This window comes from Pangasianodon hypophthalmus, chromosome 3 (assembly GCF_027358585.1).
Source record: "Pangasianodon hypophthalmus isolate fPanHyp1 chromosome 3, fPanHyp1.pri, whole genome shotgun sequence".
In the NCBI taxonomy this organism is placed as follows: Eukaryota; Metazoa; Chordata; class Actinopteri; order Siluriformes; family Pangasiidae; genus Pangasianodon; species Pangasianodon hypophthalmus.
Window position 1 is genome coordinate 23,149,524 of NC_069712.1, and position 24,254 is coordinate 23,173,777.

The 24,254-nt window shown below is 39.8% G+C and overlaps 1 protein-coding gene across 4 annotated transcripts; it reads right to left on the reverse strand.

Moving 5' to 3' along the window:
- Positions 1-153: 153 nt before the first annotated feature.
- Positions 154-24,215, reverse strand: si:dkeyp-121d4.3 (uncharacterized). Of its 4 annotated transcripts, none has more exons than XM_034302693.2 (18): positions 22,816-24,215; positions 21,750-21,922; positions 21,615-21,657; positions 18,080-18,205; positions 17,909-18,007; positions 17,047-17,268; positions 16,764-16,901; positions 16,556-16,663; positions 16,231-16,335; positions 15,414-15,638; positions 13,412-13,549; positions 13,144-13,245; positions 12,948-13,042; positions 9,715-10,471; positions 9,231-9,626; positions 6,777-8,846; positions 6,482-6,572; positions 154-691 (listed from the first exon to the last, which is right to left on the reverse strand). In XM_034302693.2, the coding sequence occupies exons 1-18, from the start codon at positions 23,713-23,715 to the stop codon at positions 627-629; spliced, it is 5,853 nt and encodes a 1,950-aa protein (XP_034158584.2). In that variant the 5' UTR covers positions 23,716-24,215; the 3' UTR covers positions 154-626. The 4 variants fall into 4 exon arrangements, with proteins under 4 accessions (XP_034158584.2, XP_026793067.3, XP_026793059.3 ...); XM_026937266.3 differs by lacking the exon at positions 154-691 and adding an exon at positions 770-2,050 and having other exon boundaries at positions 16,770-16,901; positions 22,816-24,209; XM_026937258.3 differs by lacking the exon at positions 154-691 and adding an exon at positions 770-2,050 and having other exon boundaries at positions 22,816-24,208.
- Between the last annotated feature and the right edge of the window lie 39 nt (positions 24,216-24,254).

Below are 24,254 nucleotides of genomic sequence, written 5' to 3' on the forward strand. Positions count from 1 at the left end.
TCAGAAATGCTGTGTTAAAAATTCCTTGCTCTGTTAAATAGGTACTTGGGAATATCTTGAGGAAACTTAAAATTTCATAGGGGGGCTAATAATTTTGTCCTCAACTGTATATATATATATATATATATATATATATATATATAAAATCTCAAGGTGTTCTACAGTCTGCATTCAGCTGCAGGTCAGTCAGAATAGGCCAGTATGCTGCATTCTGTAGTCTTAGCTGTGTAGTAAAACTTCATGGTTGAAACTGCTAAGGAGCATTTCTGCTGCACAATAAAGGAACACTGATTAGTCACATCCTGATTCATTTTTATAATTTTTTAATAATTGTGCAATTCAGAAATTTGAATTTACAGAAACCTTTACATAAACTGCAAAAATCATATATTGTTGTCCTGCCAAAACAATTGTTTTCTATTAAAGCAATACTAAACATAGTATGCTATTTTCTACAGAAACTCATACACAATTACTCAGGTCTCTTTTCTTTACTGTCAGATTGAAAAAAGAACAAAAAAGTAAAATCCCACTGGGTGTTAATGTATCCACATACAAAAATTACAGTTTGCTTCACAGTTTATTCCAAAGAATTGTTTCCTTGCGTGTCAGGTCCATGCAGTCCATCAGATGCTCCAAGTATACATGGGGTCTAAGTCTATCCCAAAGACACAATAGGCCCCATTACCACCTGGAGAAAAGAAAGGCAACCACTGTATACATAACAAACTGGTGTCTGAGTAAAGAAAAAAAATTAAGGATGATCCACTGACAGTTACAACCATAATTTTATTATAGTGACTCCTAGAGAAGGCATTGCACACATCACATATTTTGAACAGACGCACACAAATACATTGTTAGGAAATTTAGTACAAAAATTTGTACAAAATGTGTACAACAAAAAAAGAATTTTGCACTTACTACATGACAAACAAGCAAAATTGATTGTATATATATACAACTGCTATACATACTACAGAAAAATGTGACCAAAAGAGTTCTGTCTACCAAAGGCACAACTAGGTTATCTAAAAGTTTGTTTAAAAAAGAAAGACAGAAAGAAAGAAAGAAAGACAGAAAGAAAGAAAGAAACTCAGAACACTTAATAAACAGACAGCATTGAGTCAAGTATTGTCTTTTATTTTTTCTGTATTCACATTGTTCAACAACCAATAAAAAAAAACTAAATCTACATATAATTACAGAAATAAGAGTAAATATTAACAGATAATAGAGAATTAACAAATAGTTTTTTAAACTCCTTTAATAATACATGCAGTTGCATTCAGACTATGATAAGCATAACTCTAACATTAAAAGGGATACAAGAATGAATTCCCATTCCTATTCCCATGAATAGTTTCACAGTATAAAAGAGATACTGAAAGAAAAACAGTATTAAGATGTTAATAACCTGAAAAGTCATTTTAGCTTTCAGAAGTCTCTGTCTCACTTATCTCACTTTCCCACTTCTCAAGAAAGTCTTGCATGTTTAAATTAAAAGTGTCAATCCCTTTACCAGAGAGGTGAACCCCATCTGGTCTGTATAGGCCAGAGTCCAGTCTAGGCACTATGTTGTCATGAGTCAATGAAAAACCCCCAAGCTCTGCCATAATACCACGGATTGTTTTGTTGATCGCCTGTCGCATGTTGTTCACTGCTGTGCTGTCATTTGAGTGCCTCCAGGACTTGCGTGGCAGGATGTCTGACCAAACCAGGCGGCACTGAGGAAAAATGCTCTTCAATGAAATCAGGTCTTTCTTCACTGCTAAAACAAAGGCCTCTGGGGTCATCTTGCCAATATCGTTTCCCCCAAGATGCATAAGAATCACGTCCGGGTTGGGCCAGTTGTCCTTCAGTTGGAGCAGCTGGGGCAGAAGCTGTTGCCATGTCATGCCCTGCACACCCTTCCACCATATGCGTACACTGTTGGGGTCCATACCAAGCTGCATACCTATTTCAGGAGATGTGGCTCGCTTCTCAGCCCAGAACACAAGGGAGTGGCCACATATCCACACATTCTTTACTTCTGTTCGCAAAACTCTTCCTGTAAAAATGTAAAAGTATAGGTGGAGCATTAACATCAGTGTACTTGGACAAGCAAAGTGGGTTCTCTCTGTCTACAACGGTGGTCAATATTTAACTTTTTTTTTCCCACTTAAAAGCAAGCTGAACAATAAATTCTTCTTTCATAATTTACGGAAATGTATAAAATATATGTAATACTCCTGGTTTTTCAACTATACATCATGTGCTTTCAAAGGTTTCTACAGCGAGATTTTTGAAAAGGAGAACTGGAGCTACTGACCTACTGCTAAAACTAAGGTCAAGCTTGTGGCAGCTTTACTAATAAATGTTTGAGATTTTCTAATTGCCTGACTGTTGTATTGTTTTTACCCACAATGCTGCATTATTAGCAGTAACTCAAATTCTAGCACTTATAATCTAACAGCACTTAACAATTTGGCCTGACGTTTGACAGCTGGTAGGTCAGGCCAAGGTACATTGTTCACGAAAAGTATTAGTCTGTTAATTAACGTTACAAAAAGCCCCGATCACTGTGCACTGAATATTGCAAAAGCTGCTATCCAGTCAGAATCTCACACAGACTTTAAAAAGCCTGCAGTATTTGCACCCATGACAAAAATTCACACTAAAAGTTTTATTTATTTGTGGTGTTTGGCTAGCTTCTTCATTTTGCTCATTATTTTTGTTTAAATGTGAGGTGAAGCCCTGCCTTAAAAGTAAGACAGATGTGGAACTGAAAGCCATCTGAAGTCAGCTACTAGTGCAATATTGTCCAGGCAGGCACAGTGACATGGGCGGAGGGCAAGTGGGCTTGACCCCAACAAAACATTGCAAGCTTGCCTGAGACAAGCACACACTTTTGCCCACGTCAGAGTCGAAAAGCTCGAAATGACACAAATATTGCCATATAGGTTTTTGCTCTCACCCTATCTGAGCTTTTTTCCTTCCTCTCTGAAGGCATGGCTGGTGCCTTCTGGTGGTCTATCAGACCAACATCCCTGGTCTTTTCTTGTCATGGTGCTCAAAACTGTGTGGCTATGAATGCTTTTCTATGTCAACTCAGTGGATGTATAAGACTTGCTTTAAGATCGGATATGTCATGTCTGAACTACGGCTTAAATCTCGTTTACTAAATAAGGTGACACTATTTAAAAGGGGATTCTCAACTCAAATACCCAGGACTCACTTCCCTGTTTTCCCTACTCCCAACATACCTGAGGTCTTGCTCATCAACTCATTTGCCTTTAAAAACAAAAGACAGCTGGATCATGAGCTGAAAATTATACAGCGTATTCCACTAACAGCGTAACGAACAGTTTCATCAGATCGTGTATGGAATTGTGGAAACACAGATTAATGCTGCGTTCAACTAAAAGTCATAACTCGGAATTTCAAACTAGGAAAAAAACAAAGAAACCCCCCAATATAGAATTCCTACTCAGAAATTTTGGATGGAAGAGTAAACAAAGTAGCACTTCTTTATTTTTGAATGGGTTATGCAGTATACTGCAGTATTTAATATAGATTAATCAATATATAGAAATATTAGTTTTTGAGGGGGTAAATATAGATCAGTCATCACAGTTAGCTAGCTAGATTGTTGCTAACAAATGACGAACATGGGGAGGCACCCACATATCTTCCCCACTTCAGAGACGACTGCAGCATATTACAGCAGCAACAAAATGTTACTTCCTGTAGGAAATTCTAATACATTTTAGAATAATGGGTAAAGTTCAGGCAATACACATACAGTGTTTCACAGTGAATGAATCTAACAGTCTATTCAGTTCTTTTCTTAAAATCTTATTTTATCAGGTTACTCTTTGAGAACTTAGGGCTCTCACTATCAGAAGGTTTTGATTCATTTTCTATAACAGCACAGCTCAAGGTGGGTTTATATTTTAATGTGCAGCAAAATATGAATAAGAGGAAATAACACTAGTTATGTATGTAACTGTGGTTCTGGCAATCCCATATAAGCACCAGAAGAGGGAACGCTCCTCCTAGTGGCATGTCACAGTAGGGACCAGGCTTTCTACAGGCTAAGGCGGTGATGCCCACCACACAGTAGGCTTCAGCTACGAGGTTACTGGCAAGTTTATCTGGCAACCATCACATATGAGATGTCTGCAGATACAGACACAGATAGATAGCGTGGGTTCAGAAAGTATTTAGACCCCTTCCGTTTTTGCACACTTAATTCTGTTATAGATTTCAGTTAAAATGGATTAAATTGATGTACAAGCCATTAATCTACACACAATAATCCATAATGACAAAGCAAAAACATGCTTTTAGAAACTACAAATTTCTTGCAACTGTATTAAAAATCAAAAACTGAAAAACTCAATTTTTTAATCAAAATCTTATAGGTATTCAGATCATAGGTTAAGGCACTCCAAATTGAGCTCAGGCATATCCTGTTTGCTGATTATTTTGAGATGTCTCTAGAACTTTAGTCCACCTGTGGCAAATTCAACTGATTGGATATGATTTAGAAAGGCACATACCTGTGTGTACAAGATCCCACAATTCACAGTGCACGTCAGACCAAAATTCAAGCCATAAAGTCCAAGGAACTGTCTGTAGACCTCTGTGACCAAATTGTGTTGAGACGGATCTGGGTAAGGGTATAAAACCTTTTCTGAACCTTTAAATCTTCCCAGGAGCACAGTGGGCTCCATCACTGTGAAAGGAAGGAAACACCAGGACTCTTCCTAGAGCTTGCCTCAATAACCAGGCTAGAAGGTCCTTGGTCATGGAGGTGACCAAGAACCCACTAAGAGAGCTTCAGAATTCCTCCGCAGAGATGGGAGAACTTGCTGGAAGGACAACAATCTCAGAAATACTCCATCACTCTAGGACAGAGTGGCTAGACAGAAGCCACTCCTGAGTAAAAGGCATGTGAAAACCAGGTACTGCTTGTTAACTGGCTAATACCATCCAGCACCATGCTATGGGGATGCTTCTGAGCAGCAGGGACTGGGAGGCCGGTCAGAATCGAGGGAAGGATGAATGGACCCAAATACCAAGATGTTATTATAGTCTGGAGTGGTTTTGGGACAGGTCTCTAAATATCCTCGTGGGGCAGAGCCAAAGCCCAGATTGAACCCGATAACATATCTGCGGAGAGTCCGGAAGATGACAGCTCAGATGCTCCCAATCCAACTTGACTTAGCTTGAAAGGAGCTGCCAGGAAGAAATGGAAATACCTGCCCAAATCCAGGGGTGCAAAGCTTGTAGAGACTTACTCAAGAAGAATTGAAGCTGTAATTGGTGGTTCTACAAAGTCCTGAATAATGTCTCTATATACTTATCTAAATGAGAGTTTTTTATAGACAGTTTTTAGTCTTTAATACTTTTACAAAATATAAAAAAAAAAAAAAAAAGTTTTCCCATGTCATTATGAGTTATTGTATATAGACTGATAAATAATATAAAAATATATTTAATCCGTTTTAAATTAAATCTCTAGCAAAAAAAAAAAGTGTGAAATACTGAAGAGCTCTAAAGAGCCACAAATTATGTTAACAAAAGCAGACTCTACAGTTAACAGCGCATTGTATGTAGACAAGTATCAATTCAACAATGCACGCTGGCCATAAGCTCCATTAGCCAAAAGTTCTATTAGCCAGTTCATTAGAAGTATTCAATTCCCTTAGAGGTGAATGTCCACTCAGTAATAAGTGCAGAGCGGTAAAGCATTCAAGAAATAAAAACAACAGAAGCTACAGTGCCCAGTAGCATGAAATAGACCTATGGCCAATAGACAGTCAGAGCTGACATGTAGTAACCTAGTTAATAAACAATAGAACAGCAAATCTCAGTAGACAAAAGGTGTCAACAAGTCTAGTCCTTCTTGTTACTACTTTGAATGCCTCAAATATCCTTATAATATACTTTAAACAGGAAGGAAGCTATTGAAGACATTTGACATTGCTGTGACCTTGACCCTGTTTGAGTGAATTCCAAAATCTAACCAGTTCATCTGATGGTTACAATGAAAGTATCCGTATAAATCTTACCAACGTTCAACCACAGTGAGACATTTCACTAATGAATATCTCAGACGGATGATGGATGGATTTTCCCCATACTACTCATACCTTTTGTGTATCTTCTTGCTCAGACCTTCATCAGTGGTTTTATCTCCATTTAACCATTCTGCTGATTACTCATCAACTATAGCCTGTTGACAAGTAGTAGTGACAGCCATAGTAGAATTCTTATGGTCAAGATTTTAGGTTACCTCAAACCTACAGCATCATCTACATAATCTAGTCTTAGCTGTAGCAGAATTAGCCAAGTGGAGGCCCAAAGGGCCCTGTGTTTATCACACAGCTAATACTAGTCTAATAATTGCATTTGTTATTCTGGCCATGGTTTAACGGTGGGGTTATTGCTGAATATGTCTCATAGCTATAAATGTCAAATACTACTCTGATACCTGGTGCTGATTTCTGGCTTAGTCCTCGTGTTCGCTGGGCTTCCATTTGCTGTTCCTTCTTCAGTCTCATTCTCTGATTAAACTGCTCCAGCTGCTCCAAACAAAAGTGTTAAAAAAGGATCTCAAGAGCTCAACGCTGAATGTAAGCATCACATGAAATAAGCATGAAACAAAACACATCTTTCTCTGACTGAATGTTCCCAGATCTGCTCAATCAACAGTCCAAGAATCCAGACAATTTACAGTAAGTAATCACTTTTTCCCCCATGTGGGTGTGAGAAGAAATCTAACATACCCTTTTTTTCTGTTTAGCTTTGATGTCATCTTCCATCATGGATACCGTTTGGGATTCAGCTTCGCCTTCCGTATCTATAAGCTCTTTTTGTGTTTGTATGCTAATGACAGTACGTACTTCTTTGGCTGCAAAAGGCTTTACACTAACAGACTTCTGAGTTTGTACTGTTTCTATTGTTTTGAGACACCTGTTGTGTGCAGTAGGCTTTGTCTTAGTCTGCTGGGTGGCATAACCAGAGCTGCCAGGCTGCATGGCAAAGCCAAACTGACCTGAAGTTGGTGGATAAGGAGGAGTTGGAGAAGGACCAAAACATCCTGGTGTTGTAAAAGTAGAGAGAATTGGATAGAACTGGGCAGGGCTTGGTGGCATCATGGACGAAGGCCTGGCAGATGCCGTATAATCTTCATAGCCAGATGTTAAATGAGAGTGTGTTGTTGGATAACCAGTAGCATAATGCAGTGAATTTAGAGAAATTGACCCATAGGGATTTTGTTCCCCATCTATAGCATAACTATACTCCTGGGAATCTTGCTTGTTTTTAAGGTGGTGTGCAGCTGAGGAGAATTCACTGGATGTTTGAGTATACGCCAAACCAACAGACTGAGCTAACGAGAAAGCTTCTGCTGCTGGTTTGTAGGAATCATGTGTGACTTCTTGTGGTTCAGTTTTGTATGGATCTGATGTCATTTGTTTTGCTTCTGGACTGTTCCTAATAGTCCTTTTAAGGCTAAATAAGTCCCGCTCCTCGACTCCGACTTCCTCGTGGCGGTACTTAATAGAGTCCAAATAGCTCATGTAAACCTCACGATTAGAGGTTTTAGCAGGAGATACAGAATTGACACCCTCAGAATCAGTGGAATGACTACTACCTCGGCGATCATACCTACTTATTGATTTTTCATCTTTTTGATCAGAAGAATGAGACCTCTGGGGTTTGACCTTCTTACCATACAGGCGCTCTTTTGTCCTATCAGCTAACTTGCTAACTTCTGTTGTGTCTAAATTAAGACCAATGGTTTGCAGTAGATCCTGAATTTTTTTATACTGGCTTGCTTTTTCCACATCTTCATTGGCATCCTCTGATTTCTGGTGCACTGGGCTAAGCCTGCCTTCTACTCTGTACCTTTCAGATGGTTTTTGTCTTTTGCATCTCTCTCCGTCCTCTCCATATGAGTCCTCAAAATATAACTCATCACTGTAACAGTCTTGTGACAGTTTAAATTTATCACACTCTTTCAAAAATTTTTCATGCTCTTCTAAAAGTCTGCTTTGACTACTAGAAGGTACTGCCTCTCCATAAAGGAACCGATTCTCAGGCTTCGCTTCAATGCCATATTTCATTCCAACAATTTTGGAAAAGCCACTGCCATCTACCACAGCTCTTTCATGTGGTAATAGATCATCTTGGGTGGTTTCAATTCGTCCCAACATGCGACTCATATTCTGTTTGCTCCCCATTAAGGGATAGTTGTCTTCATTGCAGTCTGTTTCTTTGAAAGGATCATACAATTCTTCACCACAAGACACTTTTCTTTCTGCCTGCTCTTGTGGGATCCTCTGATTCTCCAGTGTATCAGAATCTTTTCTAGCATCTCTCAACAATGAGGACAATAAATTTGAATCTGCTTTATTTAAAGCACCAAGAAACCGTTCCATTTGTGTTGCAAGATTACTCTTTTGCTTTGAAGCTGAAGACTGGGTTGAAGAGTCCTCACTTGTGGATGCCTGGTCACAATCCTGATGAGAAAACTGGGATATCTGGGAAGGCGATGTAGAATAACTCTCGTCTTTGGTCTCTCTGGTACTTTTTTGGTCATAAAATAATCCAGAACTTTGCTGAAATGACTGTTGACTAATTGCCTTGTTATTGCTCGTACATGAACTGGTAGAGGCTTCATTAATCAGTTTCTTGAAAAAATCAACAGTATTAGAGAGCACTGATGGTGGATTACAGGGTTTTTTAAATGCAGTATCTGAAGGCCCAGAGGGATTGAGGAAAGCTGAGTGATCATCTTTAGGTTGTTCAGACATTGGAAAATGAGCATACTGACCAGCTGTAGCCAAATCCTTCTGCAAAACAAACAAAAAAAAGTCATAATTTGACATATTTTCCCACAGCATTCCCCAGTGAACATTAAAAAAAATACTTCAGTGATGCACTGCAGTGAAATTTTCCTTCTTCAGTACTAGGGGGGGAAAAAAAGAAAGGCAAAGTGATTTGCATCCCTTTCAAGTGAGAGTGCAACTGCTTATACAACATAGAGCAAAGGCACCACTACTGGATCTTTCCTCTCAACTCAACTTTACTGTGGTTATATAACATGCATTTGTCTGTCTATGCTATATTAACGTAGCAAAACGTGTGCATTTTTAGAGTAAATGCACTACAAGTAAAAGTAAGCAGTAATTATGGCTTAACTTCAATGCAGTATAACTATTCTGCATGAGACAGACCTGTGGCTGGTCAGTAGCTGATTCTGACCGTTTCTTCAGAATGGACTTCTTCGGCTGAAGATCAGGTTTTATGTCAAGTTGCCAGGTGTTCTTATTTGTCACTGTTATGTCCAGGTCATCTGAGCATGAAGCAAAATCATATTTCTTTTTGATTTCAGACCCATCGCAAAGGGCTTTAGCCTTTTGTTCCATGGCCATAATTGCTCTTTTACGTGCAATACATTCACTTAGTTCCTCTAACTGTCTCTTTTTCCTTGCTAATTCCTGATCTTCAATCTCAGGTGTAGAACTTTGTTTAATCCATACAGGGACTGAGCCAGCAGATGTGTATATACTGGAAGTGTTGGTTTTTGGGCATCCCACTGGCTCTTCTGGACTCTCACTTCTTTCACTTTTCTTTAGAGAAGGAAAAAAAAATAAAACAACCAATAAGATGCTGAAAGGTACCATTTAAAAAGGATTTAAATACAGAAAAAAAACAGACCTGATGTTGGGGACTGGTGAGAGATTCAGACTGCTTCTTTAAAATGGACCTGACTGGCTTCATGTCAGGGGTCCATGAGTTCTCTAGACAGGTTTTGTGCTGATAATCAAATGTAGCAATTCCATGTTGTCTATCCATTTCAAGTGCATCTTTAAACTGACTTGGTGTTTTGGCGTTTTGTTCCATCGCAATTATTGCTTTTTTACGTGCTATTAACTCATTAAGCTCCAATAACTCTTTCCTCTTCTTTGCTAATTCCTCATTTACAGCTTCAGTGGATGGTAAGTTTGTATAATCAAAGGAGCTGGGTGCATATTTTGATGTCTTGTTTTGGCCATCAGGGCTTCTGCTTCGTCTCTTGCTGCTGCATTCTTTACTGTTGCTCTGTCCTCTGCGATGTTCATCCGTGTATTCTGGGCTGTGACTTCTCTTTTTGCCACTCCGACTGCTCCTTTCCCTGCTTCTACTGCGGCTACGGCTGTGGCTATAACTACGCCTGTATCTGCGTGAGCGATCTCTACTGCGACTGCGGCTCCGTCTGTAACTTCGGTAACTCCTGTCACGACTGGAGCTTCTGTGCTTGCCATAGTAGCTGCCACTCCTATCCCGGCTGCGGCTACTGCTTCGACTGCACCTGCGTCGGTTGATTTCTCGGCTTCTGCTACGCTCTCTACTACCCTTTATAGGGTTTTCCTGTTTGCCTTTATTGTCCTGCTTTGGAGCTTTTGAGGCCTCCACCTTTTCCCTGCCCAGTTTCCTAAAGCAAATAACAATGGAAGGCACCAGTTATTTTCCCAGAGCGTTTTTAACACAAATTTAAGCCAATATGTAGCATAAGAAAGAAATCTAAAGTAAATGTACAGTTGGGGCCAAAGGTTTTTCATAAATCTAGGCTAAACACATTCAAACTCTTTTTCACAACTCCACATATTTTATGTTACCATACATTTCCTGTGTAAAGTCAGTTAAGTTATGTACTTTATTTCCATAAAGGATCATTTCCAAATAATAGCAAAGAGACAGATTTATGTCAGCTTTCACCTACTATATCAGATTCTCAGTGGGACATGTTTACATACACTTTGTTAGTATTTGGTGGCATTGCCTTTTATGCTTGAACTTGAATCAAACGCTTGGGCTAGCGTTCCACAAGCTTCTCACAAAACTTTGCCAGAATTTTAGCTGCTTGCTCCTGACAGAAGTGGTGTAACTCTTTGTGGGCCGCCTTGCTCAGACAGTTTTCAGTTCAGTTCACAAATTTTCTATGTGATTCAGGTCAGGGCTTTGTGGTGGCAATACTTTGATGTCTTTAAGCCATTTAGTTATAACTTTGGAGATATGCTTAGGATCATTTTCCTGCTGGAAGACCCAGTTGTGACCAAGTTTTAACTTTCTGGCTGATGTCTTGAGGTGTTACTTCAGTATTTCTAGATAATCCTCCTTCCTCATGATGCCGTCTATTTTCTGCCATTTATTTTCAGTCCCTTTTCCAGCAAAACACCACCACAGCATGATGCTGCCATCCCCATGCCTCACAGTTGTGATGGTGTTCTTCCAATTAAAAGCCTCACGCTTTTTCCTCCATACATAGCACTAATCATTATAGCCAAAGAGTTTGACTTTTGTTTCATCTGACCAGAGAATACTCCTCCAAAGGCTGGTGATCACACTTCAGTCTGGCTTTTTTACACCAATCTTGGAGTAGGGGCTTCTTCCTTGAGTGACAGCCTTTCAGGCCATGGTGATGTAGGGCTCTCTTAATAGTGAATGTACATTGTGACAAGCAGGAGGGAGGGGCCAGGCTATGAGGACACATGCCTGGCACTGAGTTGGCTAATCAGTGGGGGAGAGAGGGATAAAGGAGCGGCTGGAGACGCTGAGGGAGAAAGAGAGATGTACGCGTGTTTTGTGTTTTATGTTCTGTTTATAATTAAATGTTACATTTGAGTTCACTCAGTTCCCGCCTCCTCCTTGCCCGTCATTGAATTTGTTACCTGATGACTCCAACTCCTTCACCAGTTCATTTGCTGTTGTCTTGGGATTCAGTTGAACCTTTTGGACCAAAGTTTGTTCAGTCCTAGGATTTGTTTCACTTTCTTGTTTGTATAGATGCTCAGGGTACCTTCATTTGTTTGGAAATTGCTCTTAAGGAGGAAACAAACTTGTGGAGGTACACAATTTTTTTCCCTGACATTTTAGTTGAGTTGCTTGGATCTTCCCATGGTATCAAGGGCAAAAAGACTCTGTCAAGTACGCACTCCCAGCTGACTCCTAATTATGACTATTGGCCAATCAGAAGTTTCTAAATGTGATTAGATCAATTTCTGGAATCTTCCAGACTGTTTAATGAGAACATCAACTTAGTGTATTTTTAGTTAAGTTTTGGTATATGTATTTTTCTGATATAGTGAATTAAAGCTAAAAAAAAAAAATCTCTCTCTAATCGTTAGCTCAAAACTGCCTCTGATGTGAAGAAAGTAGAGGATACCTTTTTAAAAGAAGCGTATAGTAACATGAAATGTGTGGTGTGAAAAATGAGATTGAATATGTTTATTTATACATTTGTCCTCAACTGTATACTGTAATTTTATGATATGCCAGTATGGATTTTGACATTGTAACAAATGTTATATCAAAGGGTGCACGTCCCCTAATATACACTCACCAGGAACAGGAACACCTTTACCCCAGCTCATTTATGCAATTATTCAATCAGCCAATCATGTGGCAGCTGTGCAATACATAAAATTATGTAGATAGGGGTCAAGAGCTTCAGTTCATGTTCACATCATACATCAGTATGGGGGGAAAATTTGTTCTCAGTGACTTTGACTGCGGCATGGTTGTTGGTGCCAGACAAGCTGGTTTGAGTATTTCTGAAAAATACTCACTTTGGCTGACAAAAGTGGAACCATATGTGGTCTCCTACCCATCCACTTCAACGTTTGGTGTGTTGTGTGTACTGAGATCCTTTTCCTCTCACCACATTGTAAAGAGTGGTTATTTGAGTTACCTTAGCCTTCCTTAGCTCAAACCAGTCTGGCCATTCTCCTCTGACCTCTCTCAACAACAAGCCATCTCTACCCACATAACTGCTGCTCACTGGATGTCTGATGACATTGCAGTTTGAATATTGAAGGCATTTCATTCTTATATATATTTTGCCTATTCAAAATTTTTCATTTTCATATCCAACTTAAAAAGCTGTAGTTTGCCGCTCATCATGTACTCACTCTGCAGCCAGTAAATCACAATCTTTGGCCTCTGTTTTGACCTGGTTCCTGATGTGCTCTTTCGGGTCTTTCAGCAATTTGATTGTCATTTTCTTCTGCAAATATCCAAGCAAAATATTTCATTATTCATTTCAACACACAGACAGCCAGACTTATAGACACAGATACACATTGTCCTTTAAAAAGTATACATCACCTTCTCTTTCTTCTCTTCTATTTTTGGCACCGATGTGAAGACACTCTCCGTTAGCCTTCTGATTCTAATAGCTCGTTTACCTTCTGCAGTCCCTTCAACACCCTGCAAGAAAAAGAATACCATGCACTATTTATGTAAAATAAAGATCTTCCTGTGGATTATGTTTAAGAATTGGATGCTAAAAAATACCTTACATTCGAGCAGCATAGGAAGGGCAAAATATAACTGCCATCAAACAGATATTTTAGTATCTAAAAAGAGCTCTTACCATTGCTAGTGTAAACTCAACTTTCTCTGACAAAGTGAGCTTGGCGTCATCCATGACTTCAGACAGGTCAAAAAACAGCTGTGGGTCCTGCGGAGCCTTGATGAACCCAGAATTAGCATTCAATTTTACGACAATGCCCTGGTGGAAGAACACATGCCATAATGCAAATTAACCAAATTTCTCCTAATCCCATATCCTATTTCTCCTAAACCCATCACCAGTTTCCACTCCATTACCTAGGCCTGCCCCTATTTCACAACAGCTACCCAAATGGGAGAGTTGCAGAGTTGCTAAAACATTCCATAAAAGTTTTTACTTCTAAACTAAAAGAATTTTTTTTTTTGTTATTGCATCTGATATTTGTGTGAGGAAATAATACCACCACTAATACAACATATGCATTAAATTAGTGTAACAAGAATAATTGAACAAAAGCCACATATAAAGTGAATTTCACATTTTCAGCATTAAACCTTGCCGTGTTTACTGATCTGCAGTAAGGATGTACACCTACCCTAGTCAGCAACACAAGTCAATATTAAAGAATACACTTAAAGCACAATATGGGCTGTATTCCGTGTGGGGTTAAGTGCGCACACTCAAGATTTAATACTGAAATTGCGCACATGGGTATTCAGACCTCAGATGGCACTAAGGCATGGTACATTTTTGTCCCAGAAGAGTGGCGGTTATAACAGAAAAGGGGAGACTAAATCTGGAACGGGATGCTCAAACAGCACACATGATTGGTCAGATGTCCACAATGTTTTATTGCCATATAGTGCAGCTTGACAAATTTGTTTCATATTAACTCAAAACATTTTCCATTTACCTTGACAGAAAGCGAGGCCATGCCATCTGTCAAGCGAGAAAAACAAGTGGAGGTGAGAGATTCCTAATATGAGATGGGGGAAGGGGGCAGGGCTTCCAGAGGGTCAGAGTTAATAGCAGAGATTTCACCTGTGCAACTGTCGGTCATTCATGTGTCAATTGGTTCATCTGCTGTTTTTATTGGTGATGAAAAAAGAAGACTGCTGTTTTGGCATATATTTGAGCGATAGATTAACTTGTAAAACATAAAATTGGCAGGCATGTTTTCATAAATTCAAAACTTGACTCTAGAATAAAAATATGATTAAATAGCCTACATCCTGTGCATACTTTACAATTTCATGACCTCAGTGAATGAAAATGAACTGTCGCGATATAAAAAAATTACTGTAAAAAAAAAAAAAAAAAAAAAAAAAGTGCTGGACTGAGGGCTATTTCATAAGTTGACATTTAAATAACTATGACAAACATAAGTTCACAGTTAAATAAAACTAACTTTGTAGTCATTTATGTGATAATTACAACTAGTATTATTCATGCAGCAATAAACTGGCAGTATACTAGACTCCTATTAGATGTTTATTTCGATGCTTGCCATGTGCTCACTCATAGATCAACCATATTATTCTTGGTTTTTAATTTTTAATTGTCACTTGCTTATAGGTTGCATCATATTGCGTTTAACAACAAAGAAAAACGTTATTTCCTTCTTTAGTCTGCATTTTCTTTTCTTTTTTTTATTTGAACAGAAGGGCAAGTGCTTGTGTTTAAAGGTTGTGGTCGAGATGCTGCTGAAAAACCACCTCTGACATGAACTACGTGCAGATGATTCACATAATCTAAATGTGGAACCCAGAAAATCTACTTAAGCAGTTCTTATCTCAGAATATGAGTAACTTTCGCCAAATAAATATTGACGTATCTTTTGCACTTAAGCCAACACTGAAAGTTGTCCTTCTAAGTGCTGTTTTTGAGGCAATACAAATATTACGTAAAACAGAATGTCTGGTCCATTAATATAAATCAAAAAACATAAGTTTTTTTTTTCCTTTAAGAGAGAATCTAGAAGATGAGGCAATCAGAGAAATTTACTGGCAAGAAAATAATTTTCCTGATTGGAACATCTGGAAAAGGCCCTAATACCTAATGCCCCAAAACAAAGATGACTCACTATCTTGCGTTGCTCTGTCGATTCTAGTTGAAAGGTTTCTGGTTGAATCTCAATGTTGACAGCACGCTCCTCCTTGGTCTGCTGTTTGGTGACAATGTTGAACTGGACCTTGTCGCCGACCATCATGGTGGCCTGTGTGATCACATCACCCGAACCAAATGGTAAACTTTTCTGTGTACCAGCCACTGTAGTGTCCACAAGGCCCCGTGGCAGCTGTTGCCCCATCTGCCCAAAACAAAAAAGTATATTAAAAATGGTAAAAAAAGAGCAGTAGCCAGTTCATTTAAGAATTGACATGGGAAAATAACTTTCATGACTTTAAATGTGGCACGTTACTTGCCACTAGGCTTGGTGGTTCTAGCATTTCTTAAGTGACTGTCGTTCAGCTTTTCATTCACAACTGCATTAAAAGTTTACTAAGAAACATATGAAAGCCAAAAAATGACCAGTGATCAGAGATCTTGTATACAGAAGACCATGTCTAGCCACTGTTAAGATTTAAAAAAAAAAAAAAAAAAAACATGATTCCAGTGGATGGAACAAAATTGGACCACTGAGGCAATGATACCTGTAGAAAACCATCTTAATGGTACAGGATATGTGGATGCCACGTTGACCAGTTCATCCACACATTCACCTTGGTAATGCACTATGACACATGGCATGGGGGCTACAGTAACTTCCACTGTATCTATCAAGCATCTTTGAGTTGAGGTGGAAATATCAATTTACATCAATTTACAAAGAAAAGAAAAGAAATTTCACCAAATAAACAAGAAATAAATCCAAAATGGGCGGCACGTCTAGAATACGTCACCTCCTTTTTAGAACTTTTGGGGATGATTTGTGAAACGGTTCCCTCATATTTCTCACTGCTTATGTCTTCATCAACAGCTGCTTCCTTGGAGGTCAGTGATTTCAACTACAGAGAAAAGTATCACAAATAATTTAGCTAAACACTTTCCCACTTTTAAAACAATTAAAGAAAATGTGTACCTAAGCGATATGGTCATGCATCATCAAAATAACTATTGGGTGGGCTAACCACTTAACCCTCAAGGAAAAGATAAACAACATCATATCAATACTGTTTAAAAAAAAAAAAAAAAAAAAAAAAAAAAAAAGATAATAATAATACTTGCCACTGATTCGCCTGCAGAGGTGTCAGTAACTTTTTTTGTTTGTGAATCAAACTCCACTGAACCCTCAGGAAGCTTCTTTAATCTGATGGCCTTAAAACTGTCTTTTACCTAGATAAGACATAAATTTCAAATTCAGAATATCAAAGAAACATAATTGAAGAAGAATGAAAAATCAAAGCCCATCTGTAGAAGAGTTCCTCTGACTTACACTTACAACTGTGAAATCCACCTCATCCATGACTGCTAGTTGATCATCTGATATATACTCATTGAGGGAGGCAGTGAGGTTTTCATGTTTCTTTGACATGATAGTAAAGGTATCATCCTTGATGTTCATTATGACACCCTGTTAATGAAATTGAAATGCAAAAAGACATTTAGGTCAAACAATATATTTTAATTCAGTGAACAAAGGATCGATCACTTTGATATAAATATTACTGGTTTTCTGGTTAGAGCCTTTATTAAGGTTATTAAATCACATCTTTTACCTTTTCCCTGATTTCCTTGGTGAGCTGAAAAGTTTCTGGCATTTGTGGTGTGATATTCGTTGCTCTGCGGACCTTAGTAATAATATCTGTGAGCAGCTGAAATTTCACTCGGTCAAACAGTAGAAGGGTGACTTTAGAATCCATCTTTCCAAAGGGCAGTTTTACAGGTTCAGTAGTGAGAATGGTTCTTATGCGGCCCGGATGAGGTTCCAACACATAAGTCTGGAAGAAAGCAGAGACTTTAAGCACTTCAAATACTGACAGGTGTGTAAGTAAATCTAACTCTGCAATTACACTGACAGAACAGTCAAGGACTTTAAATTAGCGAGAGTTAATGGTAGACAAGGTTATAAACTGCCATCGTCAAACACGTCAATATATGAAATATATATTCATATAACAAGGAATTCTTTTTTCCTGTTCCAAACTATTAAAGATGATGCCCTAAGTGGGCAATAAATAGCTCTGGTGTATAAGACACAACACCTATATTGTGCCAGATTAAAACAAAATCTTGCTGCCTATGACGTCTCCCAAATTAGCCAATTTAAAAGGCAGTACTTCAATATCTACAAAGGTACCTGTAAACAAACTGTTTGAGATGGGCTTTGAAGGCAGCATACATTGCCAGTTTACTGCTAATACAATAGTATATACATCAAAGCAACAGTACAACATTTTTTACTATCAACTATCAATAGCAGTCAGAACATGGCACACAACAAAATGCAGCTAAAAGGCAAAGAAATACTTATTGCACCTCAGGATGTAAGGAGAGCTTGAACATTTATATTTTCACATTTGTTATTAAAGTACAACCCAGATTTGTATACCCTTAAAGACAGAGTTCTTTTCTACTCACATCAGGCAGCACTGCAGTCACCACACCTTCATAGACTGTGGGTTCAATCTCCTCTGTCCCTCCTGGTGCAACCTTCACATCAGTGGCACATTCTTTTCCCTACAAACACAATAACAAAGCTTAGAAGGAAGCATAAAATCACATAATGGCCTTACATTCTAAATCACTCACCAGTTCTTTGACTGCCGTAAAATGTACTTTAACCCCAGGTACCAAATGGTTTCGTTTTCCAAAAAAGGCATCAAATGAGAAAGAATATTTTTTCTGATCCTCTCGTTCAATGAACCCATAGCTGTTCTAAATTTAAAAAGGGGAAAAATTGGAAAAGATAAAACAAAAAAACTGTAAACAGTAAGCACAAAAATACATGTTTGAGTATTATATCACAAACTCCAGAATTATTAACAGACTTTAAGAGAATAAGCTTTTTTTCCCCCCTATAAACTAAACAGTTACACAAACCTGTTTACACACACCTGTCATTTCTCTTTTCTGCTAGGGCATGTAAACAATATGCAGCTATGTGCTTAGCAGCTTACAATGGTCGGAGCTACAGGAGAACTGTTCTCCAAAGCTGGATATACAGTCAGGTCCATAAGTATTTGGACAGTGACACAATTTTCTTAATTTTTCCTCTGTACACCACCACAAGCAAATCTTGAAGCAATCAAAACGTGACTGAAGTCTAGACTCAGCCCTGCAGAATCTACCATGCCAAAGTCACTTTTAGACCTGTAGTCAAAGCGGCCCAGGATAATAGATAACAGGTTTCAGAATCATGAAGCAAAACAGACAGCTCCCTTGGCACTTTGTCACCACAATCCAGTTACATGTTCCAACACAACTGCCATTCCCTCAGACCCCTGGTAGGCATCTGATTGCCCCACAATGGGACACTTTATAGATGAAAACATGCTCATTGGATGGGGACAATAACTGTGTCCTGATGTCAGTGTCACAGGGATACAAACTGGAGATCCTTTTTTGGGGTCTTTTTTGGGGAGTAATGTCTTGTCGATATCAGACATGGTTGCTGCTTTCTTCCAAGAACTTAAAAAATAACAAAATATGGGTCTTATGTGGGTAATATTCATGTTCCCAATGGCCCAGTACGCAGATGCTGTAGCAGCCTACAGCTGAACCCCAATTTTTTGGGTTATTTTTGTCTGTGCAAGGAGACACAGTGAAAGGAGACACAGAGCATTCATAAGAGAAGGAGTACAGTTGAAGGTGTGCCCATCAAAGTGGTTAATGCCATAGGGGTATCAGGGTCTGCGGAGCCCCTGTTCTTTTAGGTGGTTGGTCTATTCACAAAGTTTTTAAAGACAGCAGCTCTAACTGCCTTGCACAAAATCTCTACAGATGGGCCCATTCACGACTGACCTCAATAAGGGCAACTGATCTGCTGGGTCTGTACAATGGTGCACACACAGTAAAGACAGGGCATACTTCCAGTAGCATACTTCACAGTAGCATCCAGAACTGGAATCTTCACCCAGAAGTGGTAGCACTTCATCAGTGCCAATTCAACACATTGGTTGTGGTTCTCTCTGACAGAGTCAGACAGCCCAGTAGGAAAAGATGTCCTGGCCTAACCTCTCATTATATGCCTTGGTGATTTATCCTATGCTGTGCAAGTAGGCCAGAGTCCAGCTTGTGGCCCCCAAGATGGCCAGCAAGATCTTGGCTCCAACTGCTGCTTTAACCATTTGAACACCCTGGTGGTGTCATCCTCATGCAGATCTGCCGTCCAATGTTTGGCACCCTCAGCCTGTGTCTGTGGACTAAATTGCTAAATTACACTGAGGACTGGGATCTAGCAGTCCAGGAATGACTTCTGAATTCAAGAGCCCTTAGTATGCCCTTACCTGCTATGCAAGTTTACTCTGGGGTAGCCTTGTGGTTGAATCTGGAAATTCTGCCCAAGGTTATATCTCCCAACTTTGAGAATTAGTCAATGGACCTTGCAGCCTTCAATGAGGATGAGACTGCAGAGCATTTCCAGCATGCACCCTACAGTAGAATTTAGACCAGATGGCAGCCAACCATCCAATCCTAAGACAAGTTCATCTGCCATGCAGGAAAAATAGTAGGGCTTCCTTGTTTAAGCAGAAGCTAGCCAGTGGGTGGTGGCTACTTAGACATGCCCAACCCCTACTTTGACATGACATTCTACAAGGACTGTCTCCTCCTCATTTAGCGATGCATTACTCCAGGAAGTCTGTGCTGCTGCCATGCCTCCCACTTGTGTGAGTGCAGCGGTCAGCTCCAAGCATTTTTCAGGGTAATCCTAAGGTGAGCTCTGAAGTACACTGAACGCAGTCTCATGTTCATGGAACCAGCTTGAGATTACTAGTGCTTTGTGGCATGGTGCATTATCACGCTGGAAGTAGCCATTATAAAATGGGTAAATTGTGGCCATAAAGGGATGCACATGGTCATCAACAATATTCAGCCTGTGGCACTCAAAAGATGCTTGATTAGTATAAACGCCCAGTGTGTGAACCTCACTGAATGTTATTTGCACCAATTTGCAAAAGACAAAGATGTCTGAAGGTGTGCTGTGGTATCTGACACCAAGATGTCAGCATCAGATACTTTAAGTCTTGTAAGAGGGATTAGACTTCATTAGGCCTCCATGGATTAGACTTGTTTGTCCAGCACATCCCACACATGCTCAATTGGATTGAGATCTGGGGAATCTGGAGGCCAAGTCAACACCTTGAACTAAAGTTTTATCCACATGCCAGGACCCAAAGTTTCCCAGCAGTACACTGCCCAGAGCATCACACTGCCTCCGCCGGCTCTCCTTCTTCCCACAGTGCATCCTGGTGCCATCCCTTCCACTGTTAAGTGCCGCACACCCACCCTGCCGTCCACGTTATGTGAAAGAAAGCATGATTCAGACCAGGCCACATCCTTCCATTGCTTCATGGTCCAATTCTTATGCTCACATGCCCATTTGTAGGGGCTTTTGGCGGTAGACAGGAGGCAGCATGGACACTCTGACCGGTCTGCGGCTACGCAGCTCCTTACACAGCAAGGTGCAATAGCCTTCGCTCCCCATGCGCATCAATAAGCCTTGGGCAGCGATGACCCTTTCACCGGTTCACCGGTTGTCCTTCTTTGGACCACTTTTGGTAGGTACTAACCACTACATACTGTGAACACCCACAAGACCTGCCGTTTTGCAGATGTTCTGACCCAGTTATCTAGCCATCACAGTTTGGCCCTTGTCAAAGTCACTCAGATCCTTATGCTTGCCCATTTTTCCTGCTTCCAACACATCAACTTTGAGAAGTGACTCTTCACTTGATGCCACCCCCTCACAGGCCCCATTGTAACGAGATAATAAATGTTATTCATTTCACCTGTCAGTGGTTTTAATGTTATGGATAATTGGGGTGTGTGTGTATGTGTACACACACACATCTAGTGTATGTCACACACACACACACACATCTAGCAATGTCTCAACCCCAGATTAATACTTTAATGCAATATTTATACTATTTATACTAAATACAATATTTCTACACGTGCACCAGTATAATCTACTGCAATATTTTAATAACTGCCGCATCTTCCCAATCGCTTTTCTTTTAATGGAAATTCAACTTTACCGTCAACCCAGATGTTAATTAAATTTTCTTTTAAAAATATTTACATAGTTGCTTCCCAAAAAAGCTTGTGTATGGATACCTACAGCAATAAATGTGATGACTCCCATAGATCGTCCAGGTGGAGGTCTGAAAAATAGAGTTTGAGATTATTTAAAACAGTGACCACATCAATTCTGCTTTTAACCAATTTCAGTAAACCTGAGTGAAAATGTTCTTACTTGACTGATCCCAACATGCTCTTGACAACAGATATTTCTTTCTTTGAAGTGGATGCTGCTGTTGTAGTGGTGGTGGAATTTTTACTATTTTCATTATCACCAAGACCACTGGATTGTTGAGTTGCCTGATGAGTTCTGTGAGGTGGGCAGGGAGCCCTAGGGGGAGCATTGCCCTTAAAAGTAAAATGCAAACATAAAAGAATGTAACAATATAAAAGCGCAGTTCAATATCTAATAACTGGTGACTATTAAAAGTCCTAATACTATTATAATCAAAATTAAGAAAAGCAAGAATGTAAGAATAAAAAAAGGAAGTAAGAAAGGTAAGGTACACAAAGTAAGAAAGCTAAGGTACACAAAGTGAGATGCAGTTAGTGCGATATTATGTTGCCCCGATACCAAATGACTTTCACCAGTGTTATATAATCAGTCCTGCCAACCATTATGCATTTTGTGTACCAGCTGCACAGATACATTGGAGTATGCTTTTACAAGTTCACTCAAAAATATGCCTTTTTTTTCCCAATTAAGCGAGAGCTGGGCCAACTGGTATGTGCATCTGGAATGATTTGAGTAGATATTTCGAACTCATTAATACCCATATTAACACACACTTCCTGGAAGCCGACTGGCTTTCTCCTGCAATGTTCCCTGAACAGCATCAACAGAGAAAATGTCGGCCATGAGGACATTAGACAACCAATTTCTATAAGGATTATACTGAAAAGTGATGTTATGTTTTTGAACTGTTTACTGTGTATTACTGCAGAATCATCTAGCATATCCACCGGCCAAATGAGTTTTCATAATTGCCACAGTTCCAAACTGCACAGCTGATAATATTATTGAGCCCTCCCTTACTCCTCTTAAAACTGAAATGGTGGAAATGCTTGTTTTTCTTTCCATTTTAGACTAATGATGCTGGATAATTAAATCATTTACCACACTTTTTTAAATGGAAATTCACGATCAGGGAAAAATCAGTATCGCACAAAGCAATAACGCAAAAAATGAAATCATCTACATTTTGGTTTATTGTAGTCTATGGAAATTACTATATACGTACATGTACATCCTGTGGTTGCATATAATCTGGGTCCATTGCATTTATTAGGCCACGTCCAGGGTTCATCACTGGATAACCTGGTCCATCCTCAAACTGTGATGGCGGGATTCTTGCCTGCGGGACAAACCTTGATGATCCATCCCTAAACTCCGGTGAAACAAACCCTCGTGGTCCATCCCTAAACTCACGTGGGACAAACCCTGAAGGTTCATCCCTAAACTCAGGTGGGACAAATCCTAATGGTCTATCCCTAAACTCAGGTGGGACAAACCCTGATGGTCCATCCCTAAACTCAGGTGGGACAAACCCTGATGGTCCATCCCTAAACTCAGGTGGGACAAACCTTGATGGTTCATCCCTAAACTCACGTGGGACAAACCCTGATGGCTCATCCCTAAACTCACGTGGGACAAACCCTGATGGCTCATCCCTAAACTCACGTGGGACAAACCCTGATGGTTCATCCCTAAACTCACGTGGGACAAACCCTGATGGTCCGCCTTCAAACTCTACTGGGTGAAAACCAGTTCGTCCTTCATATGGGTCTGGGTGAAAGCCTCGTGGTCCGTCCTCCAAATCTGGATGGAGGAAGCGCGGGTGCATTTCAAACTCTTGCGGGTGGAACCCTGGTCTATGCACATACCGATCTCTTACGATAAAGTCGGGGGGCTCATTTATAAATGGCCCATCCTCCATCATTGGTGGTCCAAAGTCGGGCTGGCCCATAGGAAAGTGATCTCCAGGCATCACTGGTCCGGGCACTGGAAGTGGCGGACCAACACCACAAAATCCACCGGGAGGCGGAGGCCTTGGTCCCAGAGGCATTCCAAATACAGCTGCTTTTGCTGCCGCTTTAGCTGCTTTTGCTTTTGCTTTCGAGCGTTTTCGACCTTTAGACATTTCGTTTACTATAAATCGTCCTCTGTGGGCACCAGCTGCAAGCTGAAACTAGCTGTCTACCTAGTCACTATGCTGAGCTGCTATACTTACAAGTAAACAGACTAGCCTCCTAGCTAATCCTAGCTAAGCGGAGCTAAAGCTAAATCCGTATCCGTCTCTCTACAACACAGCGGTGCCAGAAAATCTGTTCTTCTCAGCAGAATCATCAGAAAATGTCATTTTAACTGAAATTTCTGTTGAGAAATTAACCTTTCTTAAACATAACATTACCATCACATATACCCCAGCTAGCTAAACAGCCCTCCTGCTGCGCCATTAGTGTGAAACTACCCCAGTGACGGTATTGACTTCCGGTTGCAGTCTAATATTTAAAAATAAAAGTACGCAAGATAATAATTACCACTATTAATTATGACTGGACAAACTAACATAATCATAAATAAATTGTCATGTTTAATACTTGGTTGGAAATCCTTTGCAGTCTATGACTACCTGAAGTGTGAACCCATAGCCATCTCCTGACGCTGGGTTTCTTCCCT

Excerpts from the sequence above, each read along its gene's own strand:
- si:dkeyp-121d4.3 (XM_026937258.3), bottom strand. The coding sequence starts at position 23,715 with ATGTCTAAAGGTCGAAAACGCTCGAAAGCAAAAGCAAAAGCAGCTAAA. Across the intron at positions 13,550-15,413 it reads CGACAGAGCAACGCAAGATA|GGCATTGTCGTAAAATTGAA; the intron begins GTGAGTCATCTT and ends TTCTTCCACCAG. Across the intron at positions 2,051-6,481 it reads AAGCCAGAAATCAGCACCAG|GAAGAGTTTTGCGAACAGAA; the intron begins GTATCAGAGTAG and ends ACATTTTTACAG.